At 39.7% G+C, this 13396-nt stretch overlaps 1 protein-coding gene across 1 annotated transcript; it reads right to left on the bottom strand.

The window, feature by feature from the left end:
* Positions 1 to 3681: 3681 nt before the first annotated feature.
* Positions 3682 to 12805, bottom strand: lrrc32 (leucine rich repeat containing 32). The gene is made up of 3 exons (XM_083986162.1): positions 12633 to 12805; positions 10628 to 10721; positions 3682 to 7689 (listed from the first exon to the last, which is right to left on the bottom strand). The coding sequence occupies exons 2-3, from the start codon at positions 10715 to 10717 to the stop codon at positions 5827 to 5829; spliced, it is 1953 nt and encodes a 650-aa protein (XP_083842288.1). The 5' UTR covers positions 10718 to 10721; positions 12633 to 12805; the 3' UTR covers positions 3682 to 5826.
* Between the last annotated feature and the right edge of the window lie 591 nt (positions 12806 to 13396).

The raw sequence follows: 13396 nt of genomic DNA, 5'->3' as shown, positions 1-13396 counted from the left end.
TAAAGTATAACTCCACAAAAATACACAAAGATGTATTATTTAAGCAATTCACAGCACAGAGGAGCGGCTTGAAAACTGAAATTAGGATCTGCTTGACTTGACTAATCACTTGAATGTGTTAAACAGCTTCACAGTGAGTGTCTCCTCATTGCAGGGCATAGATTAGAATCAACCATCCAGTGCCTTTTTTTAAATTACTGAAGAAATATGAATGCTTTGCTTCGTTACTGAGACAAAAGCTGATTTTTGAGTAAATATTTTGCCAAGCACCCGTGAGATTCCTTGTTCTGTCTGCAGTGATCAGACAGAGTTTTCCCCCTTTGATGTAAAACAGGACGGACCATCAACAACTTCCTGTACCACCCAGGACAGTCAATTAGCTCCAGTGACTGTGAGGGGAGGAAGAGGAGGAGTGGATGGAGGGTCTGAGTCACCGCATATAAAAAGCCTTGGTTAGACAGTGAAGATAAAGATCCTCATGCTGGGCAGCACTTTCTCAACTTTAAAGCCTTAATCCAATCGTAAACACAGGGGAGCTCAAGTCAGACCTGTCATATTAAAAGCCTCGGCCCAGGGTGAGAGTTTGATCAGATCTAACAATGTAGGCTAATGATGACTTTAAAAGCTCAGTTCACACATAATTCAACACATGTTCTATTTTTGTGTCCAATTTCACTGACTCTGGTGAGAACTCATTCAGTTTGAAACAAGCATTGTTGTAGTATGGGTGACCTGATGCTTTAAAGAAAATGAAGAAAAATAAGTAAAGAAAGTGTGCTAACTGCATTAAACAGCCACAGTAAACTTTACAAAGTCATGCATCAGTAAAAATACACAAATAATATGCTGCAATTAGCAGAATTCTCTCGAGCATCTTTACAACATTCTGTATAAAACATTCTCTATGTGTGTGTGTGTGTATGTATATATATATATATATATATATATATATATATATATATATGTATAGCTACTAGTGTTGGCCTCTGTGCCTGCTAGCTTGCTTGCCAGCGTGTAGCAAGCTAACACTAGAATATGGACATGGTTTAGACGAGGAAAATACCCAACTGTGACCAATGTTATTATAACTGCATTCATAAAAATAAGAAAATACATTGATAAATAATTTACATTTGCTGCAGTTTTATCAGAAGATTTGTGGAAGGGGTTCCAGGCCTGAGGCTAAATCTACTCAAGGGCCATGGCATGGAAACATTTCGGAACTTGTGCAAAGGTTTTAGTAAAGTGAGGAAAATTTCAAAAACACCATGACTAGTTTTTATTTATCTGTCAACCTCACACGTAGTGCAATAAACAGACAAATCCTCAGTTCACCTATGCACAGTTTTTTTTAAGAGGGTAGGTGTTTGACAAGTTGAAGGTTGTTGAAAGCATCTTTGACAAGTTTCCTCAGTTCCTCTGTGGATTCAGTTTCTTTTCTGTCTCCTCGTGTGATCTCAGTCTGACTCCATGATGTTGAAATTCAAGGTTGTGTAGAGGTCAGACCATCTGCTGCATGAACTCTTCTTCTTCATGACACCAGTTGTATGTTTTGGACTCAGCGTTGTCCTGCTCCAGAGGGAATACAGGGCCAATCAGATGCCTCTCTGATGGATAAGCTCCTAAACATCAAGTTTTAGTGTTCAGGCCGACAGTTTTGGTGTGTAGTTTCATAATATAGGAAATAAAATATGTTAAACTGATCTTTGGACCCAACTGTAAATGTAATATATATACAAATATTAAATTTATGTATGTGATATATATATAATAAAATAAGAGGGGAAAAAAGTTTTATCATTAATAATAAAATAAAACTGAAATTTAAAAAAAGAAAGAAATTGGAACAATTTCATACATTGACATATAGCCTACAGTATGTATAACCCATACAAATATTAGGTAGTTCTATATTTCTTATTTTGTAGACATACATTATCTGTCTATATACATTATGTCTTCCAAATAGTGGGTTCAAAAGTCTGTGAACAGTTTCCCAGAATGTAATAGAGCACATCAAAATTAATGTGGAAATCAAAAAGAAAAGCATACAGTATTTAATCATATCGATTTTTCAATACATTTGCTGTTTTAATAAACGTGCATTCATAAACTGAAAATATATTTGAATGAGTATATTGTTAAAACATTTATGGTTGCAAAATGTCACACCATTATGAAGAATCATTATATAGATTTCAATATACCTACCAATTTTACTATTAGGTTTTTTGTATATCTTATAAATGCCTTCGTATAATGTACATAGAGCAACATCACTGTTGCTATAGGGACATGTGTGTCATATTTTACATTTGTGTCTCATCATCTCTGTGAGGTTGTTCTGCTATTCTATAAGTCACTGCGTCCAGCCAAGAAATGGATTAGTTCTCTTGGTCAGTGACATTTACAAAGATGCAAAGCCGCTGTGACATGCCAACAACGCAGGTCAAGTATTAATTCAAATGTAGTTTGCTCTTGTCAGTACCTCACACACAGCATGACAGATAAGGGGAAGTTTATGTGGATGTAATTATTAATGACCTGGCAGATTACTATGTTTATCATGTGTGATAGAGTGAAAGCCTGTACCACAATCCTCGGCCACGTCCACCGCGGAAATTCACCACTTTGTTGACTGTTTGACGAGCCGTGTCATGGTGGTAAGCTCAGAATTTTCCCACTTCACAGAGGCCACCCAATGCACCACTATAAAGTGAAAGTACAACAAAGAGCACCATCTGCTATCATCAGATGTCATGCTGGTATATGAACCTCGGTAAACTATGAGCAGTTCTCTGGGTAATGAAGTCTAGCAAATACTGACATGTTAAATATAGATCTGTGTATTTTAGTTGGTAAAATATCAGAAAACAGAAAAGTGACCATCGCAGGTTCTTGCAGTGAGTTTCGAACAAATGGAGAGAGGGGGAATTGGGAATCCCTTTAACCAAAATTAGCTTTGCATGTCCTGAAATACAACACTGTATCAGTAGACATTTGCATTTGGTGTATTTTGCATGAGGGGCTGAGCTGTGATGCTCACGTATAAGTGATGTAGGTCGTCAACATTTCATATATGTAACACTGTACACTTTACTATAATGTAGCTCTAAATAGATATACATTTATTTGTTCTAAGTGGTTGTAATAATGTATAGTATTTTTGTCTGCAATTATAATTTCAGATGATCTGCAATTTATTGTGAAATAATTTTTATGCAAAGATACTGCTTACATATTAATCAGCTTCAGTTGATCACATTTGATTTTGTTTTTGAAACAGCAAAGAACAATTGAAATTTGTTGTAAATGTTCGAGAGTTGCTAATGAAGGTTTGTCTTGCAGGTCAGTGGTCAAACCATGGAGGAGGATTCTCCTGGAAACCTGACAGCTGCTGCTGTTAATGTTTTATGACTACAAACCATTAACTAATGACTTTTGACGACTTACTATTAATGGCAATTAAAATAGCCATGGTTTACAGCTCATACACCATGATAAATGGTCCATTATCAGAAAGTGATTCAAATGATATATTGAATAAATATGACACGGATGGAGGAAGAGAATAAATAATAAATAAATACATTTCTCACACAGTGTTTACGTGTAGATTTTTTTTTCATTTGGTACAAAATATTCCTCACAGGGTGTGAAATGTTACAAATTGAAGTTCAATTGAGTTGCAGATAACAAAAATAATATTAATATCAATATAAAAGAATAGTTTTAGAATCAGGCACATTAAAACCATATGAAACTGTGGATCCCAGTGTAGGCCACTACAATACAGCGCTGGAGTTCATATTCATCTGTTTATGATAAAACAATACAATCTGTATATTGTACTTATATATCAAGAGTCACATCACAGCTTTTGACTTTTAACATCAAATGTCAAATTCATCAATATTGTGTCCACTGGGGGAGTATAAAAGGCCTGGGATCAGTACAGAAAACATAATGTTTATAATGTCCAGCTTAGTCTCTATAGTAAAAAAAAGAAATAATAATAAATTATATCAACATTTGGTCTGCTTGCATTTGCAGCAGTATTCATTTCTTAGTGTCAAAAACATGATACAGTCACAAAGGGAAACATAAAGTGCAAACTACATGAAGGGTAGAGGACAGTTTGTACTGCTTTAAAAAAAAAAAAAAAAAAAAAAACTCTGCGGCGTCATCTCAGATGACTCCCACTCTTCATTTTCGGATCACACTTCATCATCTATGAATAAAGAGCATTTTGTTTCAAGACCTTTCATAGTGTTGTGTACTTCGATTTTAGCTTAAAGGAAATTTCCACTCAGATAATCTTGCACTGTTAGTTATCTGAACCCCACACACACCTCTGATCTCCTATCCACCTCCTTCTGTCAGTTTTATCTTCATCTGATTTATTTTGTTTCATTCAACTCTTTAAGGAGTAATTGAAAACATACTTATATGTTGTTTCTTGCTGAGAATTAGTTCAGTCTGAACCACTTAACTTTGCTTAGCACAATGACTGGAAACAGCTAGCCAGGCTCAGTCCAAAGTAGGCTATCATCACATTTATCTCACTTTTTATAAGAATTAACTTTAGATCATGCTTCCTTTAAAGGGTGAGTTCACCCAAAATTCACACAGTCTCTACATGTCTCTTAGCAATAGTGTCCTGGAGTTAAGGTGGCAACCATGAAGTTCAACATTTAATGTTAAAGCATTAACAGTTTATATGTTGTTTACAGCTTCCTGGAGTCACTGCATGTGGCCAACAAGCAGCCAGACACATGACCCCTCCACCCTTTAAACCACAACTTGTTTTTGCCTTCTTGTTTGTTTTCTTTTAACAGGGATGTTGTTACTTCTGAAACCTGGGCTGTCTGTATCGCTATGTTTCCAGCCTTAGTGCACTAAGCACAGCTAACTGGCCACTGGCTTTAACTTGGTATTTATAATACAAACATGGTACCAATCTTCATCTTGATCTTTTTGTCTAACTTGCAGCTAAAAAAAATCTTTCCAAAAAAGCTCAGACTATTCCTATTAACTAAACCTATTGTCCTCCAGGGACAAATAAAATCAAGAGTGAGAAAATAACAATTCATTTAGGTTGATGCCGGAGGAAATGGTCTACAGTGATGAGGTGTTTTACGGCAGATTTCCCCCTTACATTCAATAAACTGATGTGCAGCAAGTGGCTTGATATCGAAACCAAGCATGGAACGTGACCATTGTGGTGTTTTCAGACAGAAAGCAAAACTAATTTTTACCCCCCTTTGACTCTGATACTTGACTTTGATCACTGGACACAGTGTTTGTTTATTCTGTTTTACTGATGTCTGAAGTCACCAGAAACCCCCGTTGTTTCTGATATCCCCTGTCTCCCTCCTCTTGTCTTTGTATATTGAAACAGTAGATTACAATATTTATTTATAATATTTGCATTCTGTCTGACGCCACCATAAAGCCACAAGATTCTGCACGAGACTCTGACATTTACACATCCATCCAAAAAGTCCAAACTTCTCTTTAGAGAAACAAGGTGAATATAGTTTCCACAAGAAGTTCTGGTTTCAATAGCTTTAGTCCATTTCACTTCTTCTTCAGAGCCTTTGCATTATTGAGGATAGTAAGGCACGTGTTTGTTTGATTGACAGGTGTCTCTGCCTATCAGTGAGCCATGGTGGTTGCCTTTGGGCTTACCCAACTCAGCATCATCCACATTGCTGAAATCTGGATTCGTTCACTCCGGTGAGAAAGATGCTAAACCCAAATCAACCACAGACAATACATTCATGTTTCAGGTAGAAACCACCAAGCAAATATAAATCCTTCATGTTATGCCCTAAAGCTTCTGTTGCCCTTTCGTCTCCTTGAGTGGCAATATTTAACTAGCAGCCCCAATGCGGTCATTACAGCTAACAATACTAATAAGACTATAATAACATACAGTGGGGTTTCTGAGCCTTGGCACATTCCCTCCGTCAACTTCTCGATGTTGACTGGCTTTGAAAAGTCATTGTGAACGCAGGTCACGGTCTCGATGTCGGGAATGACCACAGCTGAGCGCTGCAACATTTGGAGGAAGCCAAGGTTGCTGCAGCAGTTTAAAGGGTTGGAGCCCATGTAGAGGGTTTTTAGAGAGCGCTCCAGAGCGGCAATGGTGCTGTACTCCAGCGTGACCAAGTTGTTGTTCCGCAGGTTTAATGACTCAATGGAGGACTCTTTGTTCCACATAGGTAGAGAGGTCAACTGGTTGGTGGACAAGTCTACGTGTCTGAGACTTGTCAGCAAGGACAGATCAGAGTTCAGCCTTGAAATGTTGTTTTCCCTCAGGAGGAGGTGAACCAGGGAGTGCTCGAGACCAGAGAGGGAGTCTTTGTCCATGTCCAAGCCTGGGTTCAGGGACAAGTCCAGTAACTTCAGAGGAGTGTTGATGAATGCATTCGCAGGCAGGGTCTGCAGGTTGTTTTCAGTGAGGTACAGGAAGCGCAAGCTCTGAATGGACCTAAAGGACACACAGTCAGGGGGTTCCTGGTGGTCCATCAGCACTGGTTCATGCTGGTTTTGCTCCGTGGTGCAGACTTTCAGGTTGTTCTGCTGCAGCTGCAGGTATCGGATTCTTGGAAGCCTTTGAAATATTTGATGGTCCAGGGTGGTGAGGTCGTTTCCTTGTAAGAAAAGCTTCTCCAGTGATTGCAGAGTGTTTTCCCCAAATGTGAGACTCTGCAGTGAATTGTAGCTGAGATTGATAATCTTCACTTTGGGAAGAAGGCCTTTGTTTGAGATAGAAAATGAACCAATACAGTTATTACTTACATTTAGAACCTCAAGTGATCTCATGAAGCAGAAAAAGGACTCTGGTATGGTTTTGAGTTGATTGTAACTCATGTCCAAGTATCTGAGGCGGGTTAAATTTAAAAATGGCCGTCTTTCAGAGCTTGAGACATTGATGCTCTGAAGATGGTTTCTTGAAACATCCAGGTATTCAAGGACATTCTGTCTGGGCAGAAGTGGGAAGTAAGGCATTTTGTTTTCACTCAGATCAAGATAGATAAGTTCATATGACTGAGCTGAGCTCATGCTTTTGAACAGCTCCATGCTGTTCTTGCTGAGATTGAGCACTTTTAAATTGTAGAGATTGAAGTCTGTGATGCACGTGATTGAATTCTTGGACAAATCGAGCTCAGTCAGATTACGCAAGGAGTCAAAAGCTCCATCCTCAATCTCCAAGATGACGTTATTGTGGAGATTGATTTTTTTCAAAGACGAGGAGCCGCTGAAAGCATTCTGTGCTATTTTGGTGATGCTGTTGCTGTTCAGAGAAAGGTTCGCCAGTGATGGAGAATCAGCCAGGAAGTAGTCTGACATCCCTGTGTACAGCCCATTGCTGGAGAGATCAAGTGACTCCACAGCTGTGAGAGGCCCGATGTTGATTTTGGAAAGGGCGAAAACATTCAGGTGATTCCTAGACAGATCCAGAACCCGTAGATCAGTCATGTCTTTGAAGAGGCCTGGCTGGATGAAGTGGATCTTATTCGAGTGAAGGTTCAGATGATGGAAGCCGGTGTGGTACGCCAGGGTTTCCTGGGTGAGGTTCTGCACCTGGTTACGAGAAAGATCCAGCATGTGGACGCCATGGGGAAGGTTGTGCGGTGCACTTCTGAGGCTCAGGTCGCTGCAAAACACATCCATCTGGACCTATGAACAAAGACAAACACAAAAGTCTGATTATGTCGGCCTTCTGCCAGGATCGCCTGACCCTGACACAACACAGACCGAATGTTTAAATTGGGCTGATTTATGAGCCAGTGTATCTACAGTATGCTCTTGGCAGGAGGACAGCAGTCTAAAGTTTATGATGGTGAGTCTTTCTGATAACAAAAAACCTTTCACAAAGGCTTGCTCTCTCTGAATTTATCAAAAAAGTCAACTCTCATTCTACTGAAGTTCGTCAACCTGGGTAAATCTTTTCAACGACAGATTTTCCAGTTACACCTCCCACCTTTATCACCAGCCCAAAGTTTCCATCATCCTCTCCCCCTTTCCCCTCAACAGATTCAAATATTTAACTTATTAAGTGTAGTTTATAATTGAAGCCACATGGGTATGAGACCACCCCCCTTGTCCTAAACAGCTCGTAAAACTGTCTCTGTGCTCAGCTTTCTCTCAGAGTCTTGTGTATATTTGGCCTCTTGGCATATTTGCTGAAAGTGGCATTCCTTGCTGCTTACAAGCCAGCTGAAAACAAACACGTCCATTTATTCAAGAAGTACTGGAGGGTAAAACATCTTGCATCTGTTACGAGATGCAGAGGAACGACTCATGCGCATTGTCATGAAAATCATCAGAAGGAAGACGGCCTTCTCCTTTGTAACTTCGCTAAGTAATTGAGCTGTTATCAGTGATGCCTTCATGACCTGTGTGGACTGTAGATTCTCACATTCCTGAGAATGGTGGCGATCCGAGCCTACATCTTAGTGTGGTGCAACATGTGATTCATGTGTGTAGTGGTTTAGTCATAGTGCGACTGAAACAAGTAGCTACAAGGAACGAAATAAACAGGAAAACCCTAATCTGAGAGTTGAAGGGTGAAACAATGCTCTCATGACCTGTCGCTGGTTATTTGTCATTTCTAGACTGGACCTCTGCTGACTCTTGTCTCAAAAATGGTGGAAAACAAAAATGTCCTTGAGTTCAGCTGAAGGCTACATGAGGCTCAAGCAATTCAACAAATAAAGACAATTCTCGAAAGTTAAAGTCTTATCAGTACAATTTTTTATGTGATTATGATTTGAATTATTACTCATAGTGGATATAGTGGACGTCAGTATAACATGATTTTCTTTTTTTTTTGATGGAAGTTACTTTCACTGTACTTTGTTACTCTCGCTTAGTGTTTCCTCTGCAGTATCTTTTCATTTAACTGTGTTTTTAATGTAGTGAAACTTCTATTGAAGACTCACTTTATTTGTGGCTCAACTGCAGCTGTTGTTTCTCCTTCTGATTGCATTTGATATTATTGGATGTTTTATACCTTTATTAGCCAAGGTGACTGACAACAGAGAAATGACAGGAAATGAACAATGGGACGACAAGCAATGAAAGGTCAACAGAGGATGTTGCCACCTTAACCCCAAAAGCCTGTGTTGTAGTATGTCACACCCCATCTGTATCCTCTCATTTCCTGTCATCACTTTGTAAACTCCTTATGTGACTTTCTGGTTTCTGATTCTAACAGAGGCAAATATCAGTGGAAGGTACTCTCTCAATTTGGACTGCAGAGCAAAAGCAGTGGATTTTTTTGTCACCAACTGAAATCAAAATGGGAGCAGTTCACATAAAGATCTGGAAGTAAGACTGTTTACAGAGACCATAACTCTTTCAGTGTCCTGTCCAGGCATGGGAATGTTTTATTAGGAAATTAAAGGCATGCTTAGAGAGCACCAACCTCCGCCGAGGCCAATGTCAAATAACATACACCAGACCTCACCAGAAAACAGGAAAGTCAAATTCAGAGAACAGTATGATCCAGATCTCCCCTAAAATGAATCGGCTTCCTTTCCAACCATGTCCCATCCCTGCACCTAGTTCAGTACAGCTCCCCTAAAATATTTATATGTAACAATTTGAATCACCATTTGCACTCATAATATTCAATTCTAATACAAGCACGGACAACCAAATTCATTATGTATTGTCCACATACGCCTCCACCCACACAAAGCTGATTCCAAGAGTGAAACTGTGATTGATGGGTGGATATTTATAGCAACAGCAGCTACCACATCAAAGAGAGATGACGCACCTTCAGTTTCAGTATCAGGCTATTTTTAAAAAAGATCACATGAAACAGAGTGAGAGGTTGTTTCATACAATTTCTTTCATTTTAATTCATCTTCCATGTGTCGGTTTTGTTGAAGTTTAATGGATCAGATGTGCGAGTGTTTTACAGATTCACAACAACCGGCTGGGTCTGTGGACACTGAGGCTCTTTTTCACATTTGCTTGTGTTTCATGGGATAATTTTGAAAAAGAAAAATCCTCCAGCACACAGGAATGGATGGACGTTACATTTCCAGTTTGTTATATAACTACAACAGAAACCTCTGCAGCCAGTTTGCACCATCATCCAAAACTGAATCATGATTCAATTCCAAGAAAAAGCTGATTGACGACAAGTGACTATGCAATGTACGTAATGTATTTCCCAAAAGAAGAAGAAAAGAAAAAAAAAGAAAAGGAAAAAAACCTCCAGTGTTTCTAAATAATGTTTCACTGTCCACATATTAAAGCTTGCAGGTCTGTTAGCAGCATGGTTCAAGAGCTAAAACTAATACACTAGACATGCTCAAATAAACCATCTGCCTATAATGAATTGGAAAATACCTCAAGCACCTGATGGAAGTGTCTCATGTCTGTATTTATTTAACTGGAGATCCGAGGAATGTGCAGAGGAGAAGACGCAACTCTGAATAAGACCTGAATTTAGTATCAATGCTTGTGTGTGTGTGTGTGTGTGTGTGTGTGTGTGTGTGTGTGTGTGTGTGTGTGTGTGTGTGTGTGTGTGTGTGTGTGTGTGTGTGTGCGTGTGTGTGTGTGTGTGTGTGTGTGTGTGTGTGTGTCAGGGTTTACTTACAACTTGGCATGGAGGGAGGTGTCTGGAAGGACTTGCGGATGCCACCACGCAGCTGACCAACAGTGGGAAGAGCAGCTGGACGGCGGCCATGGTGCTGCAGCACAGAGAAAGTCCAGATCACACAAGTTAGAGGCTCATGAATTCAGGAAACATGCTGTGAGGTGATACGGCAAAAAAAAAAAAAAAAAAAAAGGAAGGAAGAGGAATAAGCCCTACCTACTATGTGACATGCTGACCTTCGACGACTATCTATGCCCTGTTGTAGAGCGCAAAAGGGGCTTTTTGTTATTCGTGTGCAGGAGTATATACAGCTGCAGAACTGGTAAGACTGAGAGGGGATGACTAAGCACACTGGGTTCTGGGTAAATGGATCAATTCAGTGCTGTGCGTTATTGTTTGGAAACAGAAAAAAAAGAAGATGTGTTTGTCAGTATCAGTGAGTCATCGTTATAATGAGACTTAAGATTTGTGTCTTGTTATTTTGCGGAAACCTAAAACTGATCAGCGCAGAACAGAACAAAAACAACACACGGCCTTTACAGACATGCAGACAATGTGGGAGTAATTAGTATCACAGTAATGGTAAATACCCCACGAGGCTCATAAACATGTGGAAATTTAGGTGAAAGAGAGGAGACAATTAACATGAAATAATGACGTACAAGAGCAACAAGTCTTCATAACATCAACACTGAGTTAAAATGACAAATCTTTAATTCAGAGCATTTAAATATTCACTAAACCCACACACTGACGTCTTCTCTTGCTCTCTGGTGAGTATATGCCAGTTCTGAGCAGCTGCAGAAAACACAAACATCTGTGCCATGCCTCTGGAAATCATTTGGATTTGTCATAATTAACAAAAAACAAAGTGACTAAGTGCAAAACTAATTTTTGTGCCACAAGCGGCTTGAGAATCAGACAGTTTTGTTGAGGTGACTCTGCTGTTTTAAGGCTGAGTAATGATTACTGCAGCTTCACTCGCAAAACATTTAAACATTTACAATCTGATAAAACACAGTGGTTATTCATCAGCCGCCAGAAAGTTAAACGCTTGAGCTCATATTCAGGTTTCAAGAGGTTAATGTTGGATATTTTTCACCGCTACGTGTGTTTAACAGCTGTAGCTACTTTGCAGATTCATGATTTTACATTAAAAACATGTGATAATCCTGATTACGTTTCAGATGCCAGACCCAGATGTTTGACTTGAATAGCTGTGCCAAACTACTGTAATATATCCAATATTTTGTGATAAAGTCCAGGTTTGAGAAAAGATTTTTTCTTAACTTATCTCCCGTTAATCATCTGATGACCGCTCACATTTGTTTAGTGGCCCTTCAGTGGGCCCCAACCCCTCTGTTGGGAACCTCAGGACTAAACAACTGAAGTTTATATTGAGTCATTAAGACAAACTCTGTCTCCCACAGGAACGTGCTACTGAAAGTCTGATGCATCAGTATGAATCTAGGGAGGACACTGTTACTTTAACATGTTTGCTTTCTGCTTTTTCGCCTCAATACTCAGCTGCACTAAACAGAAAAACTTTATTTTGGCGGTGTCAGGCTCTACAGGCTTGTTTGTGAAAGATTGTGATCAACAAAATAAAAATCATTTGCGTATGGAGCATGTAGTTTCACTCAGAATTTCACAGCTTTGCATATTTTTCTAACCTCCAAACAGCTTCTTGTCAGTTTTTTTCCTTTTCAGTCAGATTCATTTTGTGTTAACAACCACTGGTAGAAACACAGTTACAATTGTGCAACACAGTTATGACTGATATCATGTTTTATAAGTTAAGTTTCCCCTGCAAAGTAAAACTTAACTAAAGCTGCAGAGTTTTTACTTGTTATTGAATATATATTGCTGTTGTTTGACATAGTTCTTCCAGCTCTGCAGCATCTGCTCCAACCCTCCAGCCCAGAGCCTCCACACACAAAACCACACAACAACAACAACAACAACCCATGAAGCATAAAGACTTATGGTAAAGCTGAACATTTACCTCACTCTCAGCTGATGACTAGTGTGGTAGTGTCTCCTGATCGTCTTGATCTCACATCCTCAGCACACACACACACGCATGCACACACTCACTCAGATAGCAGATAGCACCCAGACGAGGTCACAGGCTCCCCTCAGCTGACTCTATCCTCTCCACATCGCTCTGCTCCGGCTGCTGTCCAGCCATCACATCCTGTGAGAATATCCTGCACCGCTCGGCCCTCTTCCCCCCTCCCACAGCTCTGTGGGAAATGCCTTATAAGGGATTGGGACGTCCAGTACACCCCCCCACCCACCCACCCAACCACCCACACCACCCCTAAACTCCGAACTTCCCCCGCTTTTAATCCTGAAGTTGGATGATTTCTTTAGAAATAGTTGAAATGTTCTCTCACAGACCACTCTCCATTTGGAATTTGGGTTATTTCAATATCTTTGATCTCAAGGGTAAAAAAGTTCAGAACATGCTCAGTTCTCCATCTATGTGTTTGTATCTTTGAGTCTGGGAGTTTTTACAATGAAAAACAGCCTTTTATGGAGGCATTTTGTGAAAAGAGACAATGTTTGGATTCTCCACATCTCCACCCATAGAGAACAGAAAAAATGTCAGCAGCCGTTATTATTGATGGATTCGGAGAGAAGCCGCCCGCCCATCGGAGACAATGTGGGTGTGTTGAAAATTCACACATCCTTTTCAAGACTGTGGGAGTGAGGCTGGACCGTCATGCGGCTTTCCTCTGGTCGGCCACACTGTAAACAAACACC

Source organism: Trachurus trachurus (assembly GCF_905171665.1).
Source record: "Trachurus trachurus genome assembly, chromosome: 14".
NCBI classification, from domain to species: domain Eukaryota; kingdom Metazoa; phylum Chordata; class Actinopteri; order Carangiformes; family Carangidae; genus Trachurus; species Trachurus trachurus.
This window is presented reverse-complemented; position numbering and strand designations above follow the sequence as displayed.